At 41.4% G+C, this 24,103-nt stretch overlaps 2 protein-coding genes across 2 annotated transcripts in view; one reads left to right on the top strand and one right to left on the bottom strand.

Annotated features, from left to right (window-relative positions):
- The window catches only part of TMC2 (transmembrane channel like 2), a 96,665-nt gene that overhangs the window by 45,273 nt on the left and 27,289 nt on the right, over nucleotides 1–24,103 (top strand). The window contains exons 5-10 of the mRNA XM_061125671.1: nucleotides 3,448–3,529; nucleotides 3,871–3,977; nucleotides 7,829–7,927; nucleotides 11,873–12,015; nucleotides 14,509–14,656; nucleotides 20,032–20,220. Coding sequence (XP_060981654.1) covers nucleotides 3,448–3,529; nucleotides 3,871–3,977; nucleotides 7,829–7,927; nucleotides 11,873–12,015; nucleotides 14,509–14,656; nucleotides 20,032–20,220 — 768 coding nt within the window. The remainder of the gene's footprint in view (nucleotides 1–3,447; nucleotides 3,530–3,870; nucleotides 3,978–7,828; nucleotides 7,928–11,872; nucleotides 12,016–14,508; nucleotides 14,657–20,031; nucleotides 20,221–24,103) is intronic.
- Nucleotides 1,124–1,652, bottom strand: LOC133044394 (large ribosomal subunit protein uL11-like). Its single transcript, XM_061125777.1, has one exon. It carries the CDS (start codon nucleotides 1,635–1,637, stop codon nucleotides 1,140–1,142), a length of 498 nt encoding a protein of 165 aa, XP_060981760.1. The 5' UTR covers nucleotides 1,638–1,652; the 3' UTR covers nucleotides 1,124–1,139.

Raw genomic sequence — 24,103 nt, 5'->3', positions numbered from 1 at the left:
CCATACTTCACCTGTATTCTTTTATTTTCCAGCCACAAGGCTTGTGGGATCTTAGTTCCCCAGACCAAGGATTGAACCCATTCCCTCAGCAGTGAAAATGCAGAGTCCTAAACCACTGGGCTGCCAAGGAATTCTGCCCCACCACACACACGCCGTATTCTTTTTTAAAACTCTAATTGCTACCCTGTACTTTAGAAGCCATGTTTTTTGTATCCTGCTAAGAATATTGATGGAGTAGAAAATGGCAACCCACTCTAGTATTCTTGCCTGGGAAATCTCATGGACAGGGGAGCCTGGAGGGCTACAGTCACAAAATAGTTGGACACAACTGAGTGACTGAGCACACACACAGCAAGAATATTGAAACATCTCTCAAAATTGAATTATGTATCCTGGATGAAATACTTTCTAAAAACCTCAAAGAAAGTGGTCCCTTTTTCCTTGTTTTGCACACTATTTCTCAGGCTTCACTGGTTGTTTTTGGTTATTCAGATTCAGATCTCATCCACAGGCAGGATGTGCCTGTGTCTTGTTTGACCACTGTTTGAAATCTTTTCTCCTATATAACTGAAGAGCAAGATGACATGCACAGCCAGGAACCCCATCCAAGGGGGCAGCTACCATCTCACACAGCTCTGAGGAAGAGAGTTGAGGTCTTCTCCCACCCATGCCCAGGCTCAGTTTTCTGATTCTCCAAATCAATGAAGGATAAGAGCTTCAATGCTGAGCTTCTCCCAGGCCTCTCTCTGCCTCTGCCCCCCACCTCCAGGCATCACTTTTCAGGCTGAGATTCCCTCAGCCTTGAGGGGCTGCAGGTGGTTGCCAAGTGACCAACTGGCAGACTGTGTCTTCAAGGGTCTCCCTTGGCAACATTCATTACTCCATTGATCCTCAGCCTTGCCAGGCTATATTTTATACTGATTTTTATCAGCACCTTGACAGAGGATCTGTCTCTCAGGGGAGGATTCACATTAGTAAAGCTTATGAGACCAATATATAAAATCAGATACCAGATTAGTAATTTACAAGGAGGAATAACCAATGCAAGAACTGAAAATTTTGAAGTCCATATCAACAGTGTCTTTTTTTTTTTTTTGGTTGTCAAATGATCCTTAATTTTTCTTTTTCCTTTGGAGTTCTTAACTAGCTGGGCACTCCACTGCACCACTGTTGATATCATCTATGATGTCATGAGGGTGGTGGCCATCAACATTGCAGCCCACAGACTGGGCAGTCCCCAGGATCTCTTTAATGGTTCCAGAAAGTTCTCTAGCTAGAGTCCGATGCCGTATCTGCTGGGCAATGTTGACAATCTCATCAAAAGTGATGTTTCCACTGTGCTTAATGTTTTTCTGCTTCTTTCTGTCCCTTGGTGGTTCCTTGAGGGCTTTGATGATCAGGGCAGAAGCAGAAGGTACCACCTCAATCTGGGCTTGTCTGTTCTGAATGGTCAGTTTCACTCTAATCCTCAGACCCTTCCAATCACCAGTTGCCTTGGCAATGTCATCACCAACCTTTTTTGGAGACAGGCCCAAGGGGCCGATCTTGGGGGCCAGGGCAGACGTGGCACCGACTTCCCCACCGGTGCACCTCAGGTACACGACTTTGATTTCGTTGGGGTCGAACTTAGGCGGCATGGTGGAGGCGGCTGGTGTCGGATGGACCCGGATCGGGACGACCGGGACCGAAGAAAGTTGCACCTTGGCCTCCTCCTAGCCAAAAGCCGAAAGCAACAGTGTCTTATTTTTGATAGTACAGTTATGTTCTGTGCTTAGTCACTCAGTCATGTCTGACTCTTTGTGACCCCATGGACTGTAGCCTTCCAGTCTCCTCTGTCCATGGGGATTCTCCAGGCAAGAATACTGGAGTGGGTTGCCATGCCCTCCTCCCAGGGACCTCCCCAACCCAGGGATAGAACCCAGGTCTCCCACATGGCAGGCGGATTCTTTACCATCTGAGCCACCAGGAAATCCCAGTACAGTTTTACGGGAAGCTAAACAATAATCCCAGGCTTCCCAGGTGGCTCAGTGGTAAAGAATCCACTGGAGGAGAAGCGGGTTCAATCCCTGGGTCAGAAAGATCCCCTGGAGTAGGAAATGGCAACCCACTCCAGTATTCTTGCCTGGAAAGTTCCATGGACAGAGGAGCCTGGTGGGCTACTGTCCATGGGGCTGTCAGACATGACTTAACATGCACACGTGAATTATTATCCCAATTCCAATCTACTAATTTGCAGTGAAAAAAAATTACTGCCATAGAAATCAAAATATTCACAGCTCAGGTGATGGGCAAATGCTTTCCTTATAGACAGACCTACATAAGAAGCCAAATAAACCAAAGATGGTTTTCAAGCACAGAATCAGAACTAGGAAAGGTAGAAGAAGCAATGGAATTGGGGTAGCCAGTGCCCCCACATCCCTGCTTGTCTTAGGAAGATCTTTGCCATTATTATGAACCTGTCCTTTGCTTATGGGTCCCTCTTCTCCTTGGCATCTGTGACCATCTCCCTTCTGACAGGTGGTTTCCTTCCTTAAACAGTAATTATCCAATAACTATATAGTCAAAACCTTTACATCTGGAAGTCCATCTGGTTCCTTCAGATAAATTTTCCCTTTTATGCTTTAGTGAATTTACAAAGAAAATCTCATTTCCTTCATGAACAAGTTCTTTTGAGACCTTTGTAACAATAGAAACTGATCTTAGAATTTTCTCTTTACTTCATCTTTGCCTGATATTTTCTATAAGTTTTTTTTAAAAATTCCAAATGGATTTATTTCCAGGGGGTAGGACTGTTGAAGAGCATCCCCTGAAAGAGTTGACAGATTTTCATGCAGACAGCTGCTCAGGTTTCTGACTGGTAAAAAGTGAGTGTTGGAGCTGGAGTAGACTCTGGAAAGGGGCATGATGCCTTCCTAACTAATTTTAGTGGGGAAAAAAAAACCAAACAGGCTGCCATTTAACTGGAAGAAGAATGGGAAACCTGGGGATGAGATCTCTTTACCCCTGCTTTCAGTCTTATAGTTTAGCAATGGTTCCTATCAGATTAAGGCACTCGACTGTCTGCCAATTATAGGTGTGAGGTTTTTTTTCCCTTGAATTTTTGGTTTTAGATGAAGTTATATAAAAGTTTGCTAAACCAATTTGATTCCCCAAATCAGAAATTATACATAGACTTTCTATGTTCATATGTAAACTGTCCAAACCTGAAATTTTATCAGCATTATAGAAAATTAGAAGATGTTGTGTTGCCCTGGCTTCTTTCTCACTCACACCTAACTTTGAAAGTGATGATGTGAGCATCCACCTTAGACAGCCTGGGCTCAACAGCTCCAACGTGACAGCCTCACTCACCTGTTGACCTTGTGTTGACTTGTCAACATCCACATGCACCTCCAAGCCCCAAAGCAGCATGTTAATGAACTGAGGGTGCTGTCTGTTTAATTTCAGAAATGGGTCAAGTTTAAAAGAGACTTTGATAATTTCAAGACTCAATGTATCCCCTGGGAAATGAAGATCAAGGACATTGAAAGTGAGTATTTTGGTGTCACTGTTTTTAGTTGGTTTGCTGAAAGGTTTTCCAAGGGTTTGGACTGTGTTCTGGACCAACTGGTTAGTTTATCATAGGTTCTGTTGTATTAGAAAAAGGAATGGGCTTTGGACTAGTTAGACCAGAATTTAAATTGTGCTTCTTCACTTTCTGATTGTAGGAACTTAGGCAAATCAGTTAAGTCCTTTTTATTTGGAGAAAAAAAAAGAGATGTGTGTTCCACAGACTGCCATGAAAATTGCATCCATCACCCACATATAGTGCTTGGCAGTGTTACCATCCTCCTCCTGCAACACTTACACCCACCGTCGTCTTCTCTTCAGGTCACTTTGGTTCCTCGGTGGCATCATATTTCATCTTCCTCCGATGGATGTATGGAGTTAACCTTGTCCTTTTTGGCTTAATATTTGGTCTAGTCATAATCCCAGAGGTAAGAAAAGAACTGCCTATAACTTTGGATAGGTTTATGAGGCTTATAATGACTTCCATCTTCATTTATATGAAACAAATACTCTGTTTTACAAAGAATCCATCATTTGTTTTTAACTCAATGCTCACATCAATTGCCCAGAGAACCCAGTACGAAGAATAGAACCAGAATACTTGCATGTCTGAATGAATATGTGGCCCCTACATTTTTCTACCTTTTATTTTACTTTGAGATTAGTCAAGAATTAATACTTCAGTGAGGTATTTTCTTTTACCCTGAAAAAAAAGAGAAATAGAATGCATTACATTATAATTTATTAGCCCAAAGAAACCCTGCATTTGAATAGCACTCCTCACTGTTCTCCCAGATACAATCTTATTATGGATGTGGGTAGATCCTCACCTATAAATGAGTAATAGAGAGACAAAAAATGAACAAATGACCTGTGAAAATCTGCATGATAAACTTGTGGTGAATGAGATCCCAGGTTTCCAGAGTGTTGTCCTCGGACCTTTTCCAGGGGTGACTGTGGTCCACTAGCCCTCAGCACAGTAATTGCTGTAGTCCTGTCTGAACCTCCTGGCACTAGTGCTGGGTACACCAGCGGATTTACCTCTACAGCTTAGAGGGTAATGATATTTATGAATTTAGTAGTTTTTCCTTCCAGATTTATTAACTGGTTCACACACTAATAAAGTAATACTCAAAATTCTCCAAGCCAGGCTTCAGCAATACATGAACCGTGAACTTCCAGATGTTCAAGCTGGTTTTAGAAAAGGCAGAGGAACCAGAGATCAAATTGCCAACATCCGCTGGATCATCAGAAAAGCAAGAGAGTTCCAGAAAAACATCTATTTCTGCTTTATTGACTATGCCAAAGCCTTTGACTGTGTGGATCACAATAAACTGTGGAAGATTCTGAAAGAGATGGGCATACCAGACCACCTGACCTGCCTCTTGAGAAACCTATATGCAGGTCAGGAAACAACAGTTAGAACTGCACATGGAACAACAGACTGGTTCCAAATAGGAAGAGGAGTACATCAAGGCTATATATTGTCACTCTGCTTATTTAACTTATATGCAGAGTACATCATGAGAAACGCTGGGCTGGAAGAAGCACAAGCTGGAATCAAGATTGCCGGGAGAAATATCAATAACCTCAGACATGCAGATGACACCACCCTTATGGCAGAAAGTGAAGAGGAACTAAAGAGCCTCTTGATGAAAGTGAAAGAGAAGAGTGAAAAAGTTGGCTTAAAGCTCAACATTCAGAGAACTAAGATCATGGCATCTGGTCCCATCTCCTCATGGCAAATAGATGGGGAAACAATGGAAACAGTGGCAGACTTTATTTTGGGGGGCTCCAAAATCACTGCAGATGGTGATTGCAACCATGAATTAAAAGACGCTTACTCCTTGGAAGGAAAGTTATGACCAACCTAGATAGCATATTAAAAGTAGAGACATTACTTTGCCAACAAAGGTCCATCTAGTCAAGGCTATGGTTTTTCCAGTGGTCATGTATGGATGTGAGAGTTGGACTGTGAAGAAAGCTGAGTGCCGAAGAATTGATGCTTTTGAAGTGTGGTGTTGGCGAAGACTCCTGAGAGTCCCTTGGACTGCAAGGAGATCCAGCCAGTCCATCCTAAAGGAGATCAGTCCTGGGTGTTCATTGGAAGGACTGATGCTGAAGCTGAAACTCCAATACTTTGGCCACCTCATGCGAAGAGTTGACTCGTTGGAGAAGACCCTGATGCTGGGAGGGATTGGGGGCAGGAGGAGAAGGGGACGACAGAGAATGAGATGGCTGGGTGGCATCACCGACTCGATGGACATGAGTTTGAGTAAATTGCGGGAGTTGGTGATGGACAGGAAGGCCTGGCATGCTGGAATTCATGGGGTTGCAAAGAGTTGGACAAGACTGAGCAACTGAACTGAACTGAACTGATGATAGGTTGCTGATTCTTACTTTATTATAAATAATTCCATGAAAATATTAGAGTCAATTCTATCTGTAGTCACACCCTTGGAAAACTTTCCTGAATATCTATTTTTCACGAAATTAAAAAACTTCCACAGAATGTGAATTAAATCAAATTAGTTAGAAAAGGCTGAGGATCTATTATAATAGTATTAATACTTGGTAGCAAAGGAGTGTTATATTACTTACGAAACCATTGAATTCTTTTCTACGTTACCTAAAGAGTGCACACCTGGAAATCAAGGATTACGAGTCAGTCCACTTTGTCCTATAACCTTAAGCCATTGTCACTCTCCCATACAAAGAAAAGGATTTTAACCTTCTGGTAAATGTATGCAAATGCTCTTGAAATAAATCTGGTTCTCTTCAAGTGGAAAATATTGTCAGAAGTTAAGTTTCACTTCTCCTCTCCATAACCTAGGAAGTGAGAGTTTTCTGCAGTAGTCAGTGAGGAATTTTATCTTCACAGACTCTTTGCTTTTTTCCTGGGAGTTTTTGGTTCCAAACGGATTTACTCCCATGAGAAGAGAGTACATTTAAATGCTGTAAACCTATGAGACATCACTAGAGTTTTGCTATACAATGGTCCAAGAAGGCTGTGTGTTAAGGAAGATGAATAATTTTAAAAATACTGAGGATTTATTTTTCTCAAAAAAACCTTACATCTTGTATAATTTATGTAAATTAAAATAATTTATAAATATTTCATATCCAGTGGACATTTGTTTGAAAAAAATGAAAATTTAGTGATTGGTGCTTTCCAGTGAAGAAGGCAAGACCTTAACTGTCCAGGCAAGAGTACCTTGATTTGATTGGCAGGTGTTTAGGAAGCTTATTGGAATAGGATGGAAGAAAGAAGAGAGAGAGACAGGGAAAGAATAGAACAAAGAGGACTTGATGACAGGTTGGACAACCACAGTTGAGAATGTGGGGTATCTCAAAATGCCCTCAATTAGGGTAGTGGGTCCGTCTAGTCAAAGCTATGGTTTTTCCAGTAGTCATGTTTGGATGTGAGAGCTGGACTATAAAGAAAGCTGAGCGCTGAAGAATTGATGCTTTTGAATTGTGGTGCTGGAGAAGACTCTTGTGAGTCCCTTGGACTGCAAGGAGACCAAACCAGTCCATCCTAAAGGAAATCAGTGCTGAATACTCATTGGAAATACTGTTGCTGAAGCTGAAACTCCAATACTTTGGCCCCCTGATGCAAAGAGCTGACTCACTGGAAAAGACCCTGATGCTGGGAAAGATTGAGGGCAGGAGGAGAAGGGGGCGACACGGGATGAGATGGTTGGATGGCATCACTGACTCAGTGGACATGAGTTTGAGCAAACTCCAGGAGATAGTGAAGGACAGTTTCCTGGCACACTGCAGTCCATAGGGTCTCAAAGAGTGGGACAGAATTTAGTGACAGAACAACAACAACAAAGAGCTTGAAATACTCTCATTAATCCAACAATACGGGATTTAAAAAATAGGTTTAGGGTACATACATGTGATTAGGTATTTTGAAGTCATTTTATTTTGAAAAATACCATATGCCATAAGGAATTGGTCATAAAATAATATTAAGCTAAATAACCAAGCTAAAACATACATAAAACTCAGAAACTTTGAAAGAAAATATATGAATATCTATCAGTCATCTTTAAGATGACTGTGAAAGTGATAGGTAATTTTTTGAACACTCTTCTATACTTTTTCACATTTTCTACAATGAGTATATACTATTTTAGATCAAGAAAGTGATTAATGTTATTTTTTTTAATGAGTGTTCCTGCTCTGAGAAGGAATTTAACCCACTGTGTGCACATTTCTGTGTGTTTGTATCTCCTCCACATGTAATTTTGTCATTCTGTCCCAACACAAGGTGCTAATGGGTATGCCCTATGGAAGTATTCCCAGAAAGACGGTGCCTCGGGCTGAGGAAGAAAAAGCCATGGATTTTTCTGTTCTTTGGGATTTTGAGGTACCATTGCCAGTGTGCACATTGTTGTGATTGTGGATAAGTGTGAAATGTTTAATTATTGGAAAGCCAGTGCTTCAACCCGTGGGATCCCGGCACTGTGCAGAATAAGCTAGCCAACCATGTCCACCTAGGTCCCCTTCATGGATCTTTCCATCACACATTCTGATGGGCACAAGTTCTCCACGAGGTCACTGCTCCCCCCATTCTGCCAGATATATGTAAGGCAATCTCGCAGGATGGTTTTATCTCACTGTAACCCAGTAAGACCCCAGTGCTATTGCCAGTCCAACCTTTCCCCAAGCTTCACTTGACATCTTCAACTAAGTATCAAATTTGCTTCTCAAATTCAACAGCTATCCAACCAAACTCACATCACCTTTTCTCATCTCTTTTATGGGAACCACCGGTCATCCAGTCATTCAAGTCTGAAACCTGAAAGTCATCCCACATTTTTCTGTCACCACTACCACCCCTCATATCCAACGGATCACTAAATCTGAGCCTGTCTACTAAATATTTCTTAGTCTCCTTTTCTCTTTCCCTTGGACCTCTGCTCCAAATAACACTGTACCAAGGTCACTGTCAGAATCCCAGCCTTTTCTTGGCTCCTCATATCTCCATTCCCTCTGCTGCCAGGGACCTTTCTAAAATACAAACCTGACCCTGTGACTCCCCATTGTCAATATTCATTCATTCCCATTCCCAGTTGGAATAAAACCAAGTGTTCTGAATTGGGTTTACAAAAGAATTGTTCATGACCCAGTTGCCCTCTACCTTGCCAGTCCCAAGTCTGTCTAAGACCTCATATTTCATGCCCCAGTATTATCAACTTGGGGGGAAGTCCAGTGCCCTGTGCCTTTGCTCAGGGTCCTGTGCCCATCCCTTCCTCAGAAAAGTGTGAAAGTGAGTTGGAGTATTTTTTTCAAGTTATTTGGAAAGGAGTGTTCCAAATAATTACTATACCACTAAGAATTGCATACTATTGCTACTATATGTGGGTTTCCCTGGTGACTGAGCAGTAAAGAATCCACCTGCAATGCAGGAGACCCGGGTTTGATCCCTGGGTCAGGAAGATCCTCTGGAGAAGGAAATAGCAACCCACTCCAGTATTCTTGCCTGGGAAATCCCATAAACAGAGGATCCTGGCAGGCTACAGTTCATGGGGTCACAAGAGTCAGACACAACTTTAGCAACTGAGCACACACACATACCGCCACCACTACTATATGCTGCTACTGAGAATTTCCTTATTCTTTTTTTAAAAATATTTACTTATTTATTCATTTGTTTATTTTTAGCTACTCTGGGTCTTCCTTGTTGTGTGAAGTCTTTCTCTAGCTGCAGCAAATGGGGGCTATTCTCTTGTTCTGGTGCCCAAGCTTCTTACATGCGGTGGCTTCTCTTGTTAGTTCAGTTGGTAAAGAATCCGCCTACAATGCAGGAGACCCCGGTTTGATTCCTGGGTCATAAAGATCCGCTGGAGAAGGGATAGGCTACCCACTCCAGTATTCTCGGGCTTCCCTGGTGTCTCAGCTGGTAAAGAATCCACCTACAATGAGGGAGACCTGGGTTCGATCCCTGGGTTGGGAAGATCCCCTGGAGAAGGAAAAGTGTTCTGGCCAGGAGAATTCCATGGACTGTATTAGTCCATGGAGTTGCAAAGAGTTGGATATGACTGAGCAACTTCCACTCTCTTGTTGCAGAGCACAAGCTCCAGGCACATAGGCTCAGCAGTTGTGGTGCGCAGACTTAGTTGCCCCAAAACAAGTGGAATCTTCCCAGACCAGAATCTAATCCACATCCCCTGCATTGGCAGGAGGATTCTTAACAACTGGACCACCAGGAAAGCCCTTCTTTATTCTTTATTTCACCCAAGATCCCTTGTTGAAATGTCCCATCCACCCCAAACCAACAATTTATTCAGCAATAATCCTATATTGTATTTGTTGTTGCTGCTGCCAAGGATAAATTAATTTTTCAAGTAAAAATTGAAATTTTGGAAAACTTACATCCATCACTATGACAATGGCAGTTTCTCAATAGTTAAATACTTTTCTGATGAGATCAATGGAGATGTTAACAATGTGATTTTTAGGAGTCCAATGGTTAAGACTCTGCCTCCACTGCAGCGGGCACAGGTTCAATCCCTGGTCAGGAAACTAAAGATCCCACATGCCATGTGGCACAGCCAAAGCTAAAACAAAAGAGAAAACTGCTTGTATAAGAAATGTGTTGACATTTGGCGTATGTTCATAACTCAGTGAACTTTCCAGATGACCAGTACAAAATGATATGTCAGTGAAAGATCCCACATCTTGATAGTAAAAGATAGAGCAATTGATTTTTTAAAACTTTATATTTTGAGATAACTTTAAACTTATAGAAGAGTTGCATAAATAGTACAGAGAGTTCCCATATACTGCTCACCCATTCACCTTATGATACCCATAGAACAATCATCAAAACTAAGAAATTAATCTTCATCCAGTATTGTTAACTGAAATACTGTATTTATTTGGATTTCACCCGTTTTTCCACTAATGTTCTTTTTCTGTCCCAGGACCCAATTCAAAATCTCACATTGATTTGTCAAGTCTCTTTACTCTCCTCCAACCTGTGACTGTTCTCTATCTTTCAGTGACCTTGACACATTTGAATAGCTGATCAGTTGTTTTTGGAAAATGCCCCTGAATTTGGGTTTGTCTGATGTTCTCTCATGATCGTATTAAGTTTATGCATCATTGGGAAGGATACCACAGAGGTAGCGTGGTATCACGCTATCATTTCTCAGGGTGTCAAATCAGGGTTACATTATGTTGAGCTCTTGGTTAAAGTGGTATCTGCCAGAGTTCTCTGCTGTAAAGTGAGTATTTTTCCCTTTTCAATTACTTAGTATTTGGGGGAGAGCAATGGATCTTAAGATATAAAAAGTTCATTATATGATTCATATTCCACATGATCGCTAACTTTTAGGAACTAGTTATGGGGTTGAGGTAAAATATCAAAGAAGAAATAGTCACAAGTGTATGAAAAATACTATTAAAATTTGGCTCCTCAGGGGTGCGGTGAGGGAAAAATAAATAAATAAATAAATAAATAAAAGAAGAAGAAGAAAAAAAAAAAAAAATTTGGCTCCTCTCTCCAACTACACATCTGTGTGAAGCCAGAATAATCCCATGTTTTATGTTCAGCAAAGATATAAAAGAAGTGCTGAAATTCTAAGTGAATATTATACCTAAACAACTACACCTAAAAAGTGTGCTAATTACACTTGAAGTCAATTATGTACTCGTGCTTCTGTGCTTAGTCGCTCAGTCATGTCCGACTCTTTGCGACCCCATGGATTGTAGCCCACCGGGCTCCTTTGTCCATGGGGATTCTCCAGGCAAGAATATTGGAGTGGCTTGCCGTGCCCTCCTCCAGGGAGGTAAATTATACCCAGAACCAAACTGAAATTAAAACTCAGGTTAGGTTGTGAGCTTTATCACACAGTTTTCTTTAGAAGTTTTGAGACACTGAGAAAGTTCATGGACTTCCATCTAGTTCCAGAGTGTTAAATTAAGACCCTGGGCACAGGAGGCAGAGCGGAGGGGAACTTGGAGTGGTGTGTGCAGGTGCACACACACACACACACACACATCCCTTATCCCTGACTTATCCCAAATGTTAACCATAATCTCTTCCCCATTCTGTATCTCGGTGTATTCTGTACTCAGTGTGATGGAGAAATAGAAGGGGAAAGGAAAGAGGGGAGAGTGGAGACCTGCACAGACTCTGGAGCAAACCAGGGGAGTGAAGGGAAGAACAAGAATGTCCAGAGCCCTTCCTTCCTCCCCTCCAGCTCCCATCATACCTCTGAGAAAGAAACCCCAGGTCAGACAGGAGGGTCTGATGACTGTCACTCTAAGCTCACTAACTCAGGGCATTTGCTTTGCTGACGCCCAGGGCTACATCAAGTATTCTGCTCTCTTCTATGGCTACTACAACAACCAGAGGACCATCGGTTGGCTGAGGTACAGGTTGCCCATGGCTTACTTCATGGTGGGGGTCAGCGTGTTCGGCTACAGTCTGATGATCGTCATTAGATCGTAAGTATGATTATCTCATTTACAGGCATTTAATCTTCCCACAAACAGCCCACTCCTATGGTCACACTGTGCCTACTTAGCTTCTTCTCAGGAATTTAGAGAAAAAACAAGGAAACAAATAAAGCAAATACAGATTGTCATATGCGGCATGAAAGATATATACAGGTTAATGTGGGAAGTTCTGGAAAATGGGATAGACACTCCTTTAGAAGAAGCTAGCACATCCCTTTAGACAAAGCAAGAGCATGAGCAAAGGCCTTGAGGCAGTGAATATCCTACTGGGCCCCTAAAGTGGTCAAAAAACCAATGTAGGTCTTCCCTAGTGACTAAATGGTAAAAAAAAAATCTGTCTGCCAGTTCAAGAAGCACAGATTTGATCTCTGATCCAGGAATATCCTACAGGATATGAAGCCCATGTGCCACAACTATTGAACCTGCACTCCAGACCCTGGAAGCCACAACGACTGAAGCCCGCATGCCCTAGCCCCGTGCTCCACAAGAGAAACCACTGCAATTGCAGCAAAGAGTAGTCCCTGCTGTCCACAACCAGAGAAAGCCCACATAGCAATGAAGACTCAGAACAGCCATAAGTAAATAAATAGAAATGATTAAAATCTTAAGAAAACAAAACAAAACAGTATGGCTTGAAGGGGGAACATGGTACCTGGTAAGGAAATGCTGGAGAAGTTTTCGAGGCCTGTTTCTGTTTTGCCAGAGCCTGGCTTCCTCAGAAAAACCCTCTGCAGTAAGCTCACTTACAAAGATACAACAATGAGGCTAAACCAACGTCTATGGCAGTAACTAACGTTGGTGTCCTCTCCCACCCCAACTCTGCTTTTCTCTGTGATCAGAAATGGCACTTTAATATGTTTGTGCCCCATAATTCACATTCTCTGAAGAAAAAAGCTTGGCTTACCCCCCGGATTGCCTTCTTCTAAGTCAGGGGGTCCCAGTCAGCACAGGCTGTGCAGGATGGGGCACAGTCTGTGCACAGACCTGACCACCAGGCCCCCCTTCAGCAGGGCCACCGGAGGTCACATTTCCTGGAGGAGCAGAGCAGCTGTGTATGCAGCAGAAGCAGAGTGCCCTTTAGGCCCAGCCAGAACCCCCGCAAGGCGATGGGCGGGCCCAGCTGGGTTTTCTATCTCATGCACTCAGAGGAAAATGCTGCTGTTCATGAGAGTCTATCTGGCATGAGACAGTGACCACTACGTGACATGTGGCTACCCAGCTCTATCAAGCAAAAGGAAAAAAAAACAAGGGGGCAGGCGAGACAGGTTTGGTTTTATTCTTAGCCCTGACATTGTTACGTTTTTCCCAGCGAAGTATAAGGATATGGAATGTTTCCCTGTTAAACCAAAAAGCTAACTGAGGCAACCAGGCCCCTGAAACAGCAAATCCCAAAAGCCAACACATCAGACAGAGTCAGAGAGATGCAAACCCCCCCATTGCATCTGATGGAGCCCCTGCCTGGGATTCTGTGGTTCTCCCAGGGTGGATCTCCAGGAAGCACAAAGAGAGAATGAGGAGAGGGAGGATGAAATACGGGGTTGCTAAGGTAGGTCCAAGGTACTTTCCTCCAAGCTTGCTTAAGAAAAGGATGTGTGCATGATCTGGTTGCAATACCAACTGCCTCAGGGCTCATTGAATTTTATATCAGAAAAAATATAATTTTTATCCAAGAAAATAGATGAATTAGAAGGGGATGTTCTTGAATTTATGGTTGCTAGGGGGAAGAATGAGGGGAAGGGAGAGTTAGGGAGATAGACATCTACACACTGCTATATTTAAAACAGATAACCAACAAGGAACAAGTATACAGCACAGAGAAGTCTGCTCACTGTTATATGGCAGCCTGGATGGTAGGAGAGTTTAAGGGAGAATGGATACATGTATATGTATATATATGGCTGAGGCCCTTTGCTATTCACCTGAAACTATCACCATATTTTTAATCGGCTATACCCCGAGGAAAGTGAAAGTGAAAGTTGCTCAGTTGCATCCAACTCTTTGTGACTCCATGTCACAAAGACTCTGTACAGTCCATGGAATTTTCCAGGCCAGAATACTGGAGTGGGTAGCCTTTCCCTTCTCCAGGGGTCATCCCAACCCAATAGAATACCCCGACAGAAAAGTTTAAAAATAAAAAAATACACGTCCAAAGAAGTAATGGCAATAAATTAAAAAAAAAAAAAGGAGGGGATGTTCTCTGTGAGAAGAGTTCTAAAACATCGGCAAGTGAGTCAAGTCACAAGAAATCAGACGTCAGAGTACAAAACATGGTTGTGTCGTGTACCCATGCCGGTTTCTTGTTATCCAACTGATACCATGTATGCTCACAGGGCACTCTGACTTTGAGGGGATGGTGCTCTGGCTGTCAGTAGCCTGACTCAAATCCGTCTCAGCTCTTTTCCTTCACTGGACATCTGCCACCTGTGCCCAAGACTGGGCTGACACAGAGCAGACCTAACAACAGCGGTCTATGCCCAACAGGATGGCCAGCAACAACCAGGGCAGCACGAGCGAGGGGGAGAGTGACAACTTCACCTTCAGCTTCAAGATGTTCACCAGCTGGGACTACCTGATTGGGAATTCAGACACGGCTGACAACAAATACGCCTCCATCACCACCAGCTTCAAGGTAGTCACCTCAGGGCCAGTCCCACTTCCTGGGGAACTCTGAGTCCCTCCGGTCACTGGGAGAGTTCTCCGAGGCGGGGCATGGGAAATAAGGTCCCCAACTCGTTTGTGATAAGAGCTTTCCCAGAAGTGGGAGCCTAGCTCTCAAGCCTTCAAGAAAGAATGCTCATGAGTGGTACCCACCATCTGTTCCTTAATATGGTTGAGAATCACGGATGCTGGGTCCTGCCTCTTTCCTCTCAGAACTGCTTTCTGCTGGAGGAAGTGAAAGGACTCACTTGGGGCAGCTGTTCTCAACTTTTCCACATATTTGCATGATCTGAGGAGCTTTAAAAAATCTTCTGGGCCCCACCCCCAGAGATTCTCACATAATTGGTCTAGGGTGGGGTCCTGGCATTGACTTTTTTAAAAATTTCCCCAGGCAATTAGAACACCCACAGAGAGTTGAGAACCCTGGTTTGGGGATGTGGGAATAAAGGAATCAGTTAAATGTATAATTCCACACTTAATTATCTTATTAATTTGCTCACAAGAGAGATGTGAGGTGGCCTACAGAATATAGAACAAAAACAAGCCTGAGGGTAAGCAGCTGGAATGAAGGGGAAAGCACTGCACATCTTAGTTTTTCCCTCCATGACTGTATATACCACTCAGGGTTCTTTACTTTTAATTGAAGTATATTTGATTTACAACATTGTGTTAGTTTCTGTTGTACAGCAAAGTGATTCAATTATACATATATATTCATTTTCATATTATTTTCCATTATAGGTTATTACAAGATATTGAATATGGTTCCCTGTGCTATACAGTAGGACCTTGTTGTTTATGTATTTTATATACAATAGTAGTTTGCATCTACTAGTCCCAAACTCCTAATTTATCCCTCTGCTCTCTCCTTTAGTAAACATAAGTTTGTTTCTAAGTCTGTGCGTCGTTTCTGTTTTGTGAAAAAAAAAAAGTTTATTTGTACCACTTTTTAGACTCCACATATAAACAATATCATGACATTTGTCTGTCTCTGACTTACTTCACTTACTATGAGAGTCTCTGGATCCATCCATGTTGCTGCAAATGGCACTATTTCATTCTTTTTTATGGGTTTTTAAATTTTCATCCTTTTTAATATATAATTTTCCATATGTACCCCATCTTCTTTATTCATTCATCTGTGAATGGACTCAGGTTGCTTCCTTGTCTTTGCTATTGTAAATAGTGCTGCTTTGAACATTGGGATGCTTATATCTTTTAGAATTAGAGTTTTCATCTTTTCCAAATATGTGCCCAGGAGTGGGATTGCTGGATCATGTGGTAGTTCTACTTTTAGTTTTACTGTTCTCCATAGTGACAGTTTCCCAGGTAGCGCTAGTAAAGAACTCGCCTGCCAATGCAGGAGACATAAGAGATGTGGGTTTGATCCCTGGGTCAGGAAGAGCCCCTGGAGGAGGACATGGCCACCCACTCCAGTATTCTTGCCTGGAGAATCCCTAGGACAGAGGAGCCTGGAGGGCTGCAGTCCATAGACTCACGAAGAGTCAGGCATGACTGAAATAACTTAGCATGCATGCATATAGTGGCTGCAACCACTTACACTCCCACCAACAGTGTAGGAGGGTTCCCTTTTCTCCACACCCTCTCCAAAATTTGTTATTTTCTCCCATTCTGTAGGTTGTCTTTTTGTTTTTTGTTTTTATGGTTTCCTTTGCTGTGCAAAAGCTTGTAAGTTTGATTAGGCCCCATTTATTTATTTTTGTTTTGTTATTTTTATTGCCTGAAGAGAAGGAAGGAGATTTTTCAATCAACTAACAGTTATTGTGTTCAGATTCAGCTTCAACTAACTCATCAGGCAGTTAAAATACATTAATGTACACAGTTCTCACAACATGTGCCCTGTTATATAAGTATATTATTTTGGTTTTTAACATATTCAGAGGAGAAGCCTCCTCCTTCCTAGATATTCAAAGTGCTTCATACACATTGACCTGCTTTGCCTCTCTCTAGTAGTCCTGGAGGAAAGGTCAAAACCCCTGTTGACCCCTACCCTGCCCTTAGATGCTCCGTCACAGCTCCCCATTGCTGAGAAGAACAGGAGAACTGAGCCAGCTCCCTGCTCCAACAACTGCCAAGCCTAGAGGACGCTGGGGCTCATGACTCAAGCCCTGTTCCTGGTGGGTGTACCTTCCTTCTGCAAGCAACAACTGGTATCAGTGGGAAGCAGTCCATTCTCTTCCCAGAAGGGCCAAGAGAGTGGAGAGGGAAGAAGACAAGACCATCAAGCACTGCTGTGGTGTAGACCTGACCCCTGTAAAGTCCTGGAGTAACAAAGTCTGACTGATCAGAAGCATTGGACTGATCAGAAGCATTGGACTATCAAGAACTCTGAATGGTTTCAAAGAAGACATACAGATGGCCAGCAGGCACATAAAAAGATATTCAACATTGCTAATTATTCAGTTCAGTTCAGCCAGTCGTTCAGTCGTGTCCGACTCTTTGCAACCCCATGAATCGCAGCACGCCAGGCCTCCCTGTCCATCACAAACTCCCGCAATTTACTCAAACTCATGTCCATCGAGTTGGTGATGCCATCCAGCCATCTCATCCTCTGTCGTCCCCTTCTCCTCCTGCCCCAAATCCCTCCCAGCATCAGGGTCTTTTCCAACAAGTCAACTCTTCTCCTGAGGTGGCCAAAGTATTGGAGTTTCAGCTTCAGCATCAGTCCTTCCAATGAACACCCAGGACTGATCTCCTTTAGGATGGACTGGCTGGATCCCCTTGCAGTCCAAGGGACTCTCAAGAGTCTTCTCCAACACCACAGTTCAAAAGCATCAATTTTTCGGCGCTCAGCTTTCTTTATAGTCCAACTCTCACATCCATACGTGACCACTGGAAAAACCATAGCCTTGACCAGACAGACCTTTGTTGGCAAAGTAATGTCTATCAAAACTACAATGAGGTGTCACCTCACACCAGTTAGAGTGGCCATCATGAAAAAAATCTACAAATAACAAACGCTGGAGAGGATATGGAGAAAAGGGAACCCTCCTTCACTGTTGGTGGGAATGTAAGTTGGTATAGCCACTACTGAAAACAGTATAGATGTTCCTCAGAAAACTAAAAGTAGAATTATGATATGATCCAGCATCCCACTCCTGGCCATATAGCCAGACAAAACTATAATTCAAAAAGATACATGCATTACTATATTCATAGAAGCACTAGTCACATTAGCCAATAGATGTACTATAATATGTGTATATATATACACACATACTACTTAGTCATAAAAAAGAATTAAATAATGCCATTTGCAGCAACATGGATGCAACTAGAGATTACCATACTAAGTAAAGTCAGAAAGAGAAAGACAAATACCATATGAGACCTCTTATATGTGGAGTCTAAAATATGACACAAATGAACCTATCTATGAAACAGAAACAGACTCACAGACATGGAGAACAGACTTGGGGTTCCAAGGGGGAGGGGGCTGAGGGAGGGGGTAGAGTAGGGGCTCAGGTTTAGCAGATGTAAGCTTTTATATATGGAATAGATAAACAACAAGGTCCTACTGTGTAGCCTAGAGAACTATATTCAATATCCTGTGATAAACAAGAATGGAAAGGATGTTTTTTTAAAAAAGAATGAATACATATATAAATGAATCACTTTGCTGTGCAGTAGTAATTAACACAACATTGTAGATTATATTCAACTTAAAAAACATAAAGAAAGATCTCCTTCCAGGACTTTTGTGTCCAGGGGACCTCGTTTTTCCACCCTGATTCTGCCACATACTAATTGTGCCACATTCTAGTTTCACATACTATAAAAAATGTACTAATGCAGGATATAAGTTTAATAATAAAAAATCCATTGTATTTGTATACACTAGCAGCAAACAATTAGAAAGTAATTTCATTCCATTTATAATAAAATGACATGAAGTACAATAAAATGACATAAAGTAATTCCAAGGAATAGATTTCGCACACACACACAAATGTGCAAAGCTGCCTACACCAAAAAGTACAAAACATTGCTGAAAGGAATTAATAAACTCTAAGTAAATGGAGGAATATACCATGCATATGGATTAGAACAGGGATCAGCAAACTATAGCCCAGGGTCCAAATCCAGCCTGCTGTCTATTTTTATAAATAAGATTTTATTGAAATAGAGTCATGCCTATTTATTATATATTATTTATAGTTGCTTTCATGCTACAGCAATACAGTTAAGTAGTTATGAGAGACACCATGTGACCTGCAAAACCAAAACTATTTACTTTCTGATTTTTTATAGAAAAAAGTTTGGTCAGAACTTTTTTTATAGAAAAAGCCAGTCCCTGGCTTAGAAGACTCGATATTTTTAAGATTCAGTTTTAATCTATTTGATCTGTAGATTTAAAATAATCCCAATGGGTTAGAAAAATCTCCGTGGGCATTAGTATCTATAATGTGGGTAATAAAGGTAACTACTATTGGTTTGTTGTTGGGATTAAGAAGAATAATGCATGGAAAGCATTTAGCACTGCAGCTGACATACAGTAAGTTTCCAATAAATCGAAGCTTTTGTCATTACATGTACCAAAAGAGCAGTAACAACAAAAAATGTAATTTTTTAAGATTCCTCTTTTTCCTTCCAGTTTTATTGAAATACAATTGAAAGACAGCACTGTATAAGTTTATGGTGTACAGCATAATGCTTTGACTTACATCATGAAATGATTAACACAATCAGTTTCGTGAACATCCATCATCTCATACAGATACAAAATTAAACAAAAAATTTTTCCTTGTAATGAGAACTTAGGATTTACTCTCTTAACAACTTTCATATATAATATACAGTAGTGTTAATTAGGTTCATCATGTTGTACTTTGGGACTTCTTTATCTTATAACTATAAGTTTGTATCTCTTGACTACCTTCATCCAGTTCTCTCTCTGCCTACCCAACTCCTACCTCTGGTAACCACAAATCTGATCTCTTTTTCTATAACTTTGTTTGTTTAAATATAACTTACCTACAATTCAGTGTTATTTCTTGTTGTACGGCATAATGATTCGATATTTCTATACAATTCAAAATGGTCATCATGGTAAGTCTAGTTATAATGTCACCAAAGATATTTGTACATTTTGTACATTTGTATACTTCATGCTCATGACTCACTTATTTTGCAAGTGGAAGTTTATGCCTCTTAATCTCCCTCACCTATACAAAATATATTTTCTTAAAGAAAATAACTAACTCCCCACAAGGCAGCAGTGCTCTCTACCACCCCAATGATTTAGTTTCTGAAAATATAAAAAATAGTCATCTCAGGAACCGATGATTCCTTGTTATTATTCACATCTCATTTTCACACATCCAGGAGTCAATAGTGGATGAACAAGAGAGTAACAAAGAAGAAAATGTCCATCTGACAAGATTTCTCCGTGTCCTGGCCAACTTTCTCATCATCTGCTGCTTGTGTGGAAGTGGGTACCTCATTTACTTTGTGGTGAAGCGATCCCAGGAATTTTCCAAAATGCAGAATGTCAGCTGGTATGAAAGAAATGAGGTAAGATGGTATACTGCTGAAGTGAATATCCTGAAATTACCCTGTTCCTATGCCATTCGGCTGAATTATTGAATTCTGGACTATGGGACTTATTTAAAAAAGTGAAATTACACTGCTTTCAAGTCACATAATATGAACGTCTTGAACAGTCACCTGTTATTAGGCTTTCATAGCTGGATAAAGCTGGATTCAATTAACATGTCAGTCAGCTAGATAGCCAGTTGTCTTAATATGAATTTTTAAAAAAGATGATCCTTTCCTCAGGTCTCTACAGTGCTGTAGATCATAAGTCAGTTGTCTAGTACTGCATGGGTGTAATTTCTGTTCCACTGCTCTATTTGTCTATTCCTGTACCAATAATGTATTGATAAACTGTGACTCTATAGTATGTCTTGATACCTGATAGATTGAGTTCTCTCATCAAGATTCACAATAAAACACATTAAGGTTTTATTGTGATTGTATTGAATCTATAAATCTCTCTCAGGAATTGACATCTGTGGTAGTTGGCAAAAATGGCTACAAGTTCTTCCTATCCTTATATGCACATTTTTTTGCAATGTGATTTTATGGCCCCACCCATGAAGAGGTAAAATCTGTTTCCCAATCCCTTGCCTTAGTCAATGAAACAATAACAACCATGATACAGTTCAGTTCAGTTCAGTTGCTCAGTCGTGACCGACTCTTTGCAACCCCATGGGCTGCAGCACGCCAGACCTTCCTGTCCATCACCAGCTCCCACAGTTTACTCAAACTTGTGTCCATTGAGTCAGTGATACCATCCAACCATCTCATCCTCTGTCATCCCCTTCTCCTCCCGCCTTCACTCTTTCCCAGCATCAGGGTCTTTTCCAACGAGTCACTTCTTCTATTCAAGTGGCCAAAGTATTGGAGTTTCAGCTTCAGCATCAGTCCTTCCAATGAATATTCAGGACTGATCTCCTTTAGGATGGACTGGTTTGATCTCCTTGCAGTCCATGGGACTCTCAAGAGTCTTCTCCAACACCACAGTTCAAAAGTGTCAGTTCTTCAGCACTCAGCTTTCTTTATAGTCCAACTCTCACATCATACATGACTACTGGAAAAACCATAGCCTTGACTAGATGGACCTTTGTTGGCAAAGTAATGTCTCTACTTTTAATGTGCTGTCTAGGTTGGTAATAACTTTCCTTCCAAGGAGTGAGCGTCTTTTAATTTCATGGCTGCAATCACCATCTGCAGTGATTTTGGAGCCCCAAAAAATAAAGTCCGTCACTGTTTCCACTGTTTCCCCATCTCTTTGCCATGAAGTGATGGAACCAGATGCCATGATCTTAGTTTTCTGAATATTGAGCTGTAGGCCAACTTTTTCATTCTCCTCTTTCACTTTCATCAAGAGACTCTTTAGTTCTTCTTCACTTTCTGCCATAAGGGTGGTGTCATCTGCATATCTGAGGTTATTGATATTTCTCCCAGCAATCTTTATTCTAGCTTGTGCTTCTTCCAACCCAGCATTTCTCATGATGTACTCTGCATATAAGTTAAATAAGCAGGGTGACAATATACAGCCTTGACGTACTCCTTTGCCTATTTGGAACCAGTCTGTTGTTCCATGTCCAGTTCTAATTGTTGCTTCCTGACCTACATACAGATTTCTCAAGAGGCAGGTCAGGTGGTCTTGTATTCCCATCTCTTTCAGAATTTTCCACAGTTTATTGTGATCCACACAGTCAAAGGCTTTGGCATAGTTAATAAAGCAGAAATAGATGTTTTTCTGGAACTCTTGCTTTTTCAATGATCCAGCGGATGTTGGCAATTTGATCTCTGATTCCTCTGCCTTTTCTAAATCCAGCTTGAACATCTGGTATTTCATGGTTTACATATTGTTGAAGCCTGGCTTGGAGAATTTTGAGCATTACTTTACTAGCATGTGAGATGAATGCAATTGTGTGGTAGTTTGAGCATTCTTTAGCATTACCTTTCTTTGGGATTGGAATGAAAACTGACCTATTCCAGTCCTGTGGCCACTGCTGAGTTTTCCAAATTTGCTGACATATGAGTGCAGCTCTTTCACAGCATCTTCTTTTAGGATTTGAAATAGGTCAACTGGAATTCCATTACCTCCACTAGCTTTGTTCATAGTGATGCTTCCTAAGGCCCACTTGACTTCACATTCCAGGATGTCTGGCTCTAGGTGAGTAATCACACCATCGTGATTATCTGGGTCATGAAGATCTTTTTTGTACAGTTCTTGTGTGTATTCTTGCCACCTCTTCTTAATATCTTCTGCTTCTGTTAAGTCCATACCATTTCTGTCCTTTATTGAGTCCATCGTTGCAAGAAATGTCCCTTGGTATCTCTAATTTTCTTGAAGAGATCTCTAGTCTTTCCCTTTCTATTGTTTTCCTCCATTTCTTTGCACTGATCACTGAGGAAGGCTTTCTTATCTCTCCTTACTATTCTTTGGAACTCTGCATTCAAATGGATATATCTTTCCTTTTCTCCTTTGCTTTTTGCTTCTCTTCTTTTCACAGCTACTTGTAACGCCTCCTCAGACAGCCATTTTGCTTCTTTGCATTTTTTTTTCTTGGGGATGGTCTTGATCCCTGTCTCCTGTACAATGTCACAAATCTCCATCCATAGTTCATCAGGCACTCTGTCTATCAGATCTAGTCCCTTAAATCTATTTCTCACTTCCACTGTATATTCATAAGGGATTTGATTTAGGTCGTACCTGAATGGTCTAGTGGTTTTCCCTACTTTCTTCACTGTAAGTCTGAATTTGACAATAAGGAGTTCATGATCTGAGCCCCAGTCAGCTCCCGGTCTTGTTTTTGCTGACTATATAGAGCTTCTCCATCTTTGATTGCAAAGAATACAATCAGTCTGATTTCAGTATCGACCATCTGGTGATGTCCATGTGTAGAGTCTTCTCTTGTGTTGTTGGAAGAGGGTATTTGCTATGACCAGTGCATTCTCTTGGCAAAACTCTGTTAGCCTTTGCCCTGCTTTATTCTGTACTCCAAGGCCAAATTTGCCTGTTACTCCAGGTGTTTCTTGACTTCCTACTTTTGCATTCCAGTCCTCTATAATGAAAAGGACATCTTTTGGGGTGTTAGTTCTAGAAGGTCTTGTAGGTCTTCATAGAACCGTTCAACTTCAGCTTCTTCAGCATTAATGATTGGGGCATAGACTTGGATTACCATGATACTGAATGGTTTGCCTTGGACATGAACAGAGATTATTCTGTCGTTTTTGAGATTGCATCCAAGTACTGCATTTCAGACTCTTTTGTTGACTATGATGGCTACTCCATTTCTTCTAAGGGATTCTTGCCCACAGTGGTAGATATAATGGTCATCTGAGTTAAATTCACTCATTTCAGTCCATTTTAGTTCGCTAACTCCTAAAATGTCGACGTTCAGTCTTGCCATCTCCTATTTGACCACTTCCAATTTACCTTGATTCATGGACCTAACATTCCATGTTCCTATGCAATATTGCTCTTTACAGCATTGGACCTTGCTTCCATCACCATGATACAAGCAGACTTGAAAAGTGCTTGTGTTTTGCAACTTGCTTTCTTGGGAACCTGAAATATCCCTCATGTGGATGATGCCAGGCTGACCTCCTAAATGATGACAGACACATGGCCCAATTTTCTCATCACCCTAGGTGATAGTAGATCCACCACCAGATGTATAAGTGAAAACATCAGCCATCAGTTGACTATAGATATTAATACATGAATGAACCCAGGTGAGACCAGCAGAAGAACCACCTTGCTAAGCCCAGAAAATATTACTGACCCAAAGAAGAAAGAATCTACCTCCCATCATAAGGCAAGAAAGGATTAAAAAGGAAATGTGGAACTGGCAGGACAAATATAAAGCACAAAATCAGA

This window comes from Dama dama, chromosome 23 (assembly GCF_033118175.1).
Source record: "Dama dama isolate Ldn47 chromosome 23, ASM3311817v1, whole genome shotgun sequence".
Lineage (NCBI taxonomy): Eukaryota > Metazoa > Chordata > Mammalia > Artiodactyla > Cervidae > Dama > Dama dama.
This window is presented reverse-complemented; position numbering and strand designations above follow the sequence as displayed.

Bases quoted from the DNA above. Each gene is read 5' to 3' on its own strand.
- LOC133044394 (XM_061125777.1), bottom strand. From the start codon at position 1,637: ATGCCGCCTAAGTTCGACCCCAACGAAATCAAAGTCGTGTACCTGAGG.